The sequence below is a fragment of the Alligator sinensis genome, unplaced genomic scaffold, assembly GCF_000455745.1.
Source record: "Alligator sinensis unplaced genomic scaffold, ASM45574v1 scaffold811_2, whole genome shotgun sequence".
Taxonomy (NCBI): Eukaryota; Metazoa; Chordata; order Crocodylia; family Alligatoridae; genus Alligator; species Alligator sinensis.
This window is the reverse complement of record NW_005843373.1, coordinates 78,757-86,831: the sequence shown is the minus strand read 5'-3', so window position 1 is coordinate 86,831 and position 8,075 is coordinate 78,757. Positions and strand designations below refer to the sequence as shown.

The following is an 8,075-nucleotide window of genomic DNA, read 5'->3' as shown; positions in this document are numbered from 1 at the left end:
GTGATGCCTGGACCAGGCAGCATGACCTGGGGGGGCCGAGACTGGCCCTGTCCTTGCACAGCCCCAAGCTTGGTGTTCGGCCCCTGCATTGCCTGGGCTCCTGCCCATCGGGGCCCCCCACCCACTAACCTGCCCCATGCCGGGGCTCATGGGCTGGGGGGTCCCTGGGTGCTGAGGGCACTGCAGGCTGGGAACAGCCGGATGCCCACCCCAGCCCCTCCATGCACTGGGCTGGGAGCTACAGTACCCCCCCCCCCCCGACCCTGCCATATGGGCACCGGGATGGCATTAGCAATGGGCCCACTGAGAGCAAGGCCCTAGCCTTAGGCCTCCCAGATGTGCCCGCATCCAGCTGTGTCCATGTCCAGCTGTGCCAGGGCAGGCAGCTGCAGGGCTTTGAGGGGGGGGGGGGCGTTGCCCATGTTGGGCTTCTTTTTTTTTTATACCACTCTGGAATAAACAGCTTTAAATGGCACCGGGGAGAAATGGCGCTGATGTGGCACTGCTTTTGGGTGTGGATGGGTGGGGATGAGGGTGTGGATTGGGTGGGGATGAGGCAGGGCCCCCGCACCCCAAAGACCATGGGGGCAGGGGCCGCTGTGGACATGCCCAGGCAGCCAGGGCATCATCAGGGCTTGTGGGGGAGGCCTCCTAGGTTCTCTGCCCTGCTGCAAGGGGCATGATACCTAGTGGGCAGAGTGGGGCAGGGAGGGGCATTGGGTGGCAAGACCCCTGGGCTCTTCTGCTAGCTCTAAGGGGAGTGTGGCCTAGTGGGCAGGGGTGGGGGGGCCAGGACTTCTGGGTTCCCTGAAGGGAAGTATGACCTAGTGGGCAGAGTAGGGGGAGATGGGGGGTGGGGGGCAGTGTTGAAGGTTAGGACTCCTGAGGTCTCTGCCCTGCTCCAAGGGAAGTGTGACTTAGTGGTGAGACTGGGGGGGAGGGGAGGGATTGGGTGTCGGGGATGCGGTACACGTCAAACACACGTCTCCGGAGCGAGGGGGGACCACGACCCCATCACCCTCCCCTGACGGGGACCCCATAGCACCCCCGCATCCCCCTTCCTGCCTCCCCGTCCCATTCAAGGAGCCACAGGCCACTCCGTGCCCTGGAGTTTATTGTTCTCTGAAACCTCTGTACAGCGCCGGCGCGGCCGCGCAGGGCAGGACAAGCAGAGCAAGCGGCGTCCATACAAGCAGGGTTTGGCACCGGGGGCTTTGAAAGCAGCGAGCGCATGCGTTGGATGCAGACTGCGACGGATGGACGGGCGGGCCTGGTCTCCCCCATCTCCTCCTCTCCCCAACGGCTCTAGACGGGGCCGTAAAATCTCCGGTAGGCCTCGTGGAAGCCGATGTGGTCGGCCAGCTCGTCGCAGGCGGGGTTGAGCTCGCAGACCTCACGCTTGCCCTCGAGGGGGTCTCTCACGATGCCATAGTAGCTGCTGGGGGACGGAAGGGCACAGCGTGAGCGGGGCTGGCAGACGCTGAGGCTGCCTGAATGCGGCCACCTCTGGGGTGGAACCAGGCAGCCGCAGTGCTACGGGACCCACCAGGGATTGCCTGGAGCCCGTGAGCAGCAGGAAGGCAGGGCCTGGGCTCAGGACACGGACAGGATCAGGGCCTTACCTGTCAAAAACGTAGTTCCGCTTCTGTCTCCGCATCAGCACGGCACTGTCGCGTTTGGACACGAAGGCTGCAGGGCAGGAGGTGGAGGGTGTCAGGGGAGGGTTGCTCACAGCCCTCCTGCCCTGGCTTTACCCACTGCTCCCATACCCGCCCTCCCTGTCGGTCCCCAGCGCACCACGAGACACGGCGCAGCTCCCACCCCCGCCAGCCGGCTGGACGCGGGCCCCAGGACTCCGGGGCAAAGCCGAGGGGCAGAGACTCACCTTCGGAGCTGGGGGACTCGTTGGCGCTGGTTGAATGGGAGTCTGGAAGCCAGGGAGAGAAGAGACCATGAGGAGTCGTCCTCTGCCCTATCCCACCTGGCGTCCGATCCCTCCCGTGTCTCCGGGCTCATTGCAACCCTGCCACAGAAGCTAGTTTTCCCCTGGGAAAGCCATCTCCCTGCAGCCAGATGCTTGGATTTGGGAGAAACAACCCCCCACCCCAATGCCCAATTGTTTCCAAGCCATTCCTTCTTCCTGGGCCAGGCCATGCCCTCGTCCCTCTGCCTTCCCTGCAAGCTGGGGGTGGGGGCTGGAGGACCTCGAGCCTGCCTGGCACTTGTGTTTTAGAGGGAGTTTAGATTGCCTACAACTAGGATGGGTCAAGGGCATCCGCCACAAGCCCCCGTGGCTGCTCTTCCCCACCCTAAATTTGGGTTAGGACAACATTTCAAGCTCCTTGGCTTGGAAAGCCCTCAGGGGGAGAGGGTCCCCTGCCCCGTGGCAGGGAGGAGAGGGGCAATTCCTGGAGCAGGGTCTCGAGCCGCAAAGGTGGGAGCGTGACCCTCATTGCAGCAGTGGGGAAACGGAGGCACACGACTGGGAGGAGCATCGTCTCCCCCGTCGGCTGGAGGACGGGGCCTGGGTTCAAGCTCAGGGACCGGCTGATGTCTGAGCCAGATGGCAGCAGAGATCCCAGGTGTCCTGACACCGCTCTCTCCGGCTGTAACCATTGGACACGCTCCTTCGGTGTCCTGGCTCCCCTGTCCCCCTGCGCCCACGCTCCCTTCCCCCAGCTGGGTACAAAACATCCTGAATCCCAGACCAACAGCCACGTGTGAACCCAGGTGGCTGGAGCCCCACTCCCTGGCTATAACCACTAGATGCTCCCTCGCCAGCACTGGGCACGGAGCTCTGCCATCCCATCCGGCCGCGGGCACACAGCACCCTCCGCTCCCCCTCACCTTTCCGGCAGAGGCACAGGGTGGCCAGGGCCAGCAGGGTCACGAGCATCAGGGTCCTCATGATGCCGGCGGGTCTTGGCTCTCTCTTCTCTCAGCTGCTGCTTTGATGCTGTCCCTGCTTCTCTGCTGCCATTTATACCCTGCCGAGAGCCCCGGGGAAAGGGCCGCGTCCCCCCCTTATCCTGCCCCCCTGTCCCTTGCTCCGACCACAGGCCGGGAGGGCCCCGGCAGGCTTGGGCCAGGTCTATTTTGGGCTCATCCGCTCGGGCTCCGAGCTGCCAAACCAGGCGGCAATTGTGGCCAGGGCTCCTGGTCCTGTTGAGGGAAACAAGGTTGGGGGGTGGAGGGGACAAACAGGGCAGGGTAGGCAGCCAGAGACGGGCTGCTTCGGGGTGTCTGCTCTCCCAGCACAGAGTGCAGCCCAAGGGACTTAGAGGCCCGGTTTAAGACCCCCCAGGTCCCTCCTCACACCCCTACGCTTGGGCCTGGGATCCAGCGCAGCCCCCAGGGAACCTGAGCCCAACGCTGGAAGGCAGCTTAGAGCCGCCTTTTCCCGGCCCACGGGCTCTGGTTGTCGTTACCTTGATGGGATCTGAGCATTGGTGGGAGAAAGATGGGTCTGGTGACGCTTCTGCCACTGAGATGCTCCATCGCCCCTGGTCACTGCTCCCGAGCCCTCGTCTCACACAGCTCCAAGGCACCAAGTGTTTAAGAGGCGGGGGGTCCAGTCCCACCTGCCCAGGAGCAGTCACCTGGTCATCGGATCCAGCAGTTCAGAGAGGTCCCGGTACCAGAAGCCTGGCTCTCGGGGGCTACCGGGGGCTCTGGGTGTGGGATCTTTAATGGGGGGGCAGTCCAAAATGGCACTGTCAATGACGGTGCAGGCGGAGCTGGACAGAGGCTCCCAGAAGCACGGTGCAGACAGCGAGGAGGGCTTGGGCCTGGAGATGGCGCTCCACAGCACTGAGTCCCGGGAGATGGAGGAGGGTTTGGCATGTGATGGAGGGTGGGTGGGCAGGAGCCGGCAGGGCTAGGACCAACCTTCCCCGCCCCAGCATCCTGCACCTGGTGAGGGACCCATGGTCATTGCCAGGCCCAGTGATCCCGCACTGCTCCAAGGCCCCTGGACCTGCCCCCTGCAAGCTGGAGTCCTGCTCTTGCTCAGGCGGGACTTGAACCCACAGCTCTGCGGGACTTGTGCCAAGGACCCAATAGTGCGGATGCAGTGGGGGGCTGCCCTAGGGAACAAGCTGGACCCCCCCCTCGTAGCCAGGACAGGTCCCAGCAGGGAGGGGGTGGCTGTGAGGCCATCATGGCCCCTTGCGATTGCGGGGCCCCATGGCAGTGACGTGCTTTGTGGCCCATAATTGCTGTGAGCGGTGGCCGCATCCTGCCAGGGCCACAGGGTTTCCTCTGGCTGTGCACAGATGGAGGAGCCCTAGGATGTAATTTCTCCCTCGCCATGCGGTGCCCAGCCTGTCATTTCACACGCATTTCCTGAGCCCCCGCGCCAGGCCAGCCCCCGAGCCTGGAGAGAAGGAATGGGGTGGCTGAGGCGAGAGGCCCTCGAGGCTGTGGCACGGCACCCCCGAGATCTCCCTGCCACGTCCCAGGGGCTTGTGCCAGGGGCAGACAGGCTGCTCCCTTCTGCAAGAGGGCTCGGCCTAGGCCTGGATGGGGAGGGCTGGAGTAACACCCCCAGCCCCCAATTAGCCCCGGGGATCCTCAGCCCTAGGCTCCTGCTTGGAGGTGCCCAGGTCTGGAGAGGACTAACCCTGACAAGGCCCTCAAATTGGGCCCTCGAGCATGTCTGGCAGGGGACCTCGCAGCCACTTAAGACTCCTTGGGGGATAAAACTGTTTGGGGGTGGCTGGCGTGTGTCCCCAGCTGGTTCCTAGGATAGGCAGAGGGTGGATCTGACCCCCTGACCCTGCACCAGCTTCTCCTGGGGTCCCAGAAAGCTCTTTCTAGGGCCACTGGCAAAGCGCTCCGTAGATGGACTGGGCACGGAGGCATGTTTCAGATGGTAAACAGGGTTCCTTGCCAGAGCGAACTCTCTGCCCCCCAAACCTAGGTCCTAGTGAGCTGTGTAGCAGCGCTCAAAGCCATCACCCCTCTGCCGAGGGCTTGGAGTTCATGGCTGGCTCCGAATAGAAAGTATCTCATTTTGTGCCAATGCTCCCTGAGCTGGCGCTCCTCTTTCCGACCTTAACTGCACCCCGGACTTCCAAACCCTATAAACGCAGCTCTGCCTTGCAAGGCGGAACTGCAGGGAGGAAGAAAGAGCCAGAGCGGCCAATTTAAGCTGACCACAGGCTCCGTCGAACAGACCCATCAACCACAGAGCACGAGCCAAAAGCGAGGGACTGCCAGCCCGGTTTGCTTAGATTATAATGCAACAAGGGAATGTTTCCGAACGGACGGAGGAAAAACCATACCGAGGGAGGACACAGACGCTGCGACTGCCTCTAACTGCAGCCAGGGAAGCCCCCGTCTATATTCTCAAGGCGAATCTTGCAGAGCTGCAGCGGGGAATTGGCTCCCCTTTTACCTGGTAAGTACTTTGGGATTAATTACTCGATGAGGCTAGACCCCACTGACAGAGCAGTAATGGCATCTGGTGCAAGGGGTTCATGGCTAATCTAGAACTAGTCACACCAGCTTCTCTCTGCCCTCCAAGACTGGGGCTCTACAGTGCTAGGTGCTGCACAAACAGCCAGAGCAGATGAAGGAAGGCTGCTTCTTCCCCATGGGCACAGATGACAGGAATCTCTGGGTTTACCTCCTGACAGTGCTAACACTGCGCGGCACCCCTGAAAAGACGTCAACACCCCAGAGTGCTGCGACATTTGCTTGAAAATCACTGGGATAAGCTAAGGACTGTGGCCTAGTGCTTAGAGTAGGCTGAGAAACCCAGTCTGTCAATTCGCTGCACAGCTGGAAGGAAACAGCAGGACCTGCCCAGCTGCAAGAGAGCCAACTCCTACCTGGGGAGCTGTGTGCAGAGTGGGGGAAAAGAGACTGAAGGAGAACACCATCATCTGTGCAATAGTTGGGGACAGCTGGGGATGGATCTGCAGGACTAGATGACCTCAAGGTCCCTTCCGACCCTCATTTTCTATGATTTTTTGCTTGGATCTAAACAACCACAAGGCAATAGGGTCAAGAGTCAAAAGCAATAAGGTCGAGACCCACAAGCTGAGGGTCTCTGGACCTTGACTCTGGAAACCTCCACACACGGGCTTCATGAGGCCCTTGGCAGAGTTTTCCAATGGGACTTCTCAAAAGCAGAATGGCTGGAAATTAGCCGACTTTCCATGCTGAAGTGGCTTTTCCCATCTCATACTGGCAGGAAAAAAGACAGAGTGTTACCAACATATGTTTTTATTACGTCAATGTACCCGTTTCCAAGCTGGGGGCCACGTGCCATGGTGGCATGGCTGCAAGCGGATGGTGCAGCTGCTCACGTGCTGTCTGGCATCTATAAACAGTTCAGTTGATGGCAGCCCAGCACTGAAAGTTCCTTTCTTTTCAAGCTTGCAGCGTGGGTCATTGTTTGCTTGCTGGATAAGGCAATGCTACAGCTTTAGGCAACGCAGGTGTAATGCTAAAATACGTGCTTATAACTAGTCTGTGTTAAAAGAAAGGACTTTTCCCCAAAACCTTACCTGGTTCATTGGTTTCAAGGCACATTAGTCATAAACCACCCAGCGATCATTGGGGAATGCGAGATCCTCAAACAGGTGATTTCTCTTCGGCAAGAGAAAGCAACATCCAGTTTTCAGAGCTGTAAATGCTGTCTGTGCGCTTCGGAAGCATCCCACCTCCCCAAACGTCCTTGAGGCTTTGCCGACAGAGACGAGTCCCGGTTGTGAAAGTCTTTCCCCTGCTTTCTCACTCGGGCTCCTTGAATGCTGCGATCAGTTCTCTCTGCTCTTTGCTAATCGCCTGTGCAGAAGATAGTGATTTTTAACCCCCCTTTGAACAAATCCCAGTGTCGGGGATACAAAGCAGCATTGATGCAAAGAGCAGCATCACTTCTCTGTAGAAAGGCAGGATAATGTCGCACTGTTGATAGTGTGGGCAGAATCCAGCCCATACGTGGTGGTCCAAGCGTAGCTCCATGGGGTGGGATGACATGCAGCATGCACTGCATGTGGGATGTCACGCATGTACATGAGCACAGGGGTAGGATGAACCAACACATGTGAACAAAGCCATGCGTGCGAGGCCAGCTCTTCCAATGAGTCCAGCTTCAATTCAGGCACTTCACTTAAATGTCTGATTTCCCCAACATCCAAACCAGCAGTTTTCAACCTTTTAGGACTTGAGGACCCCCCCTCGGAAAATGCCAGCGCTTGGCTTTCACTTTTGACTATGAAAAAATACTGGAGGGATCCTTCTGTTAGAAGGAACTCAGCAAACCCAGGCCAGGGTAGAGTAGTTTTGACACTAGATTCTGATTGGAAACGGGTTGTCTGGTGAATCGTGTGGAGCTGTCTACATGTCTAACAGCACTTATATTTTGTGGCACCCTTTAAAGGATTTCACAACACCCTGGTTGAGAATCACTTGTCCAGACACTCAGTGCCTGATTTCTGAGGAGATCGTGAGATAAAAATCCATTCTCTGGTGTAGAGAACAGTTTGATGCCCCCAGGCGACACTCTGGAGTCCTGCCCTTGTGAGAACAATAAACCCCATCACACCCCACTTCCCCTCTCACTGCATGGCCCCCAGCCCCGAATACACCTATCTTGTGTTGTCACAGGAGGGTTGGGGAAGGCGAGGAATCGTTGCAGGGACTTGTGCAATTAGCTAATTGCTTGCGGCATAAGACTTGAGTATCCATCGCATACCCACAGCACAAGCCATAGGCCAAAAGGTTATCAGCTGCCTCTTCAACAGAGTAAGATACTATTCCCAGCCCATACTTGTGCAGTTTCAGTGGACAAATACACCGCAAGATGTACAGTGAAGTCGTATGCTAGTAGCAGGCACAATTATCCCCAAAATAAGTAGATGCGATGGTGCAAGGCTAAACTGGACTCAAGGATGATGTGTCCACACAGGATTTTAACCACTTATCCTAGTGTGGTTAATTACTACCTGGACTGCTGAGATATCCCATTGCCCTGATGACTCTGGGGGGCAGGCGTAGTGTGAGCAAAGAGGATGGAAATGTTTTACCTGCCAGGCTTGCTTGCGACTCTGTATCCGCTGCGGCAG

The 8,075-nt window shown here is 58.6% G+C and overlaps 2 protein-coding genes across 3 annotated transcripts in view; both read right to left on the bottom strand.

Annotated features, from left to right (window-relative positions):
* Positions 1–1,097: 1,097 nt before the first annotated feature.
* On the bottom strand, positions 1,098–2,982 carry BGLAP (bone gamma-carboxyglutamate protein). Of its 2 annotated transcripts, none has more exons than XM_025195035.1 (4): positions 2,848–2,982; positions 1,886–1,927; positions 1,623–1,689; positions 1,098–1,435 (listed from the first exon to the last, which is right to left on the bottom strand). In XM_025195035.1, exons 1-4 carry the CDS (start codon positions 2,906–2,908, stop codon positions 1,306–1,308), a joined length of 300 nt encoding a protein of 99 aa, XP_025050820.1. In that variant the 5' UTR covers positions 2,909–2,982; the 3' UTR covers positions 1,098–1,305. The 2 variants fall into 2 exon arrangements, with proteins under 2 accessions (XP_025050820.1, XP_006038576.1); XM_006038514.2 differs by having other exon boundaries at positions 1,098–1,438; positions 2,848–2,981.
* A 3,233-nt stretch (positions 2,983–6,215) lies between these two features.
* PMF1 (polyamine modulated factor 1) overlaps positions 6,216–8,075 on the bottom strand; it is an 8,807-nt gene continuing 6,947 nt past the window's right edge. The window contains exons 5-6 of the mRNA XM_025195013.1: positions 8,037–8,075; positions 6,216–6,795 (exon numbers count right to left, since the gene is read on the bottom strand). The exon at positions 8,037–8,075 is cut by the window's right edge and continues 10 nt beyond it. Coding sequence (XP_025050798.1) covers positions 6,742–6,795; positions 8,037–8,075 — 93 coding nt within the window. The 3' untranslated portion in view covers positions 6,216–6,741. The remainder of the gene's footprint in view (positions 6,796–8,036) is intronic.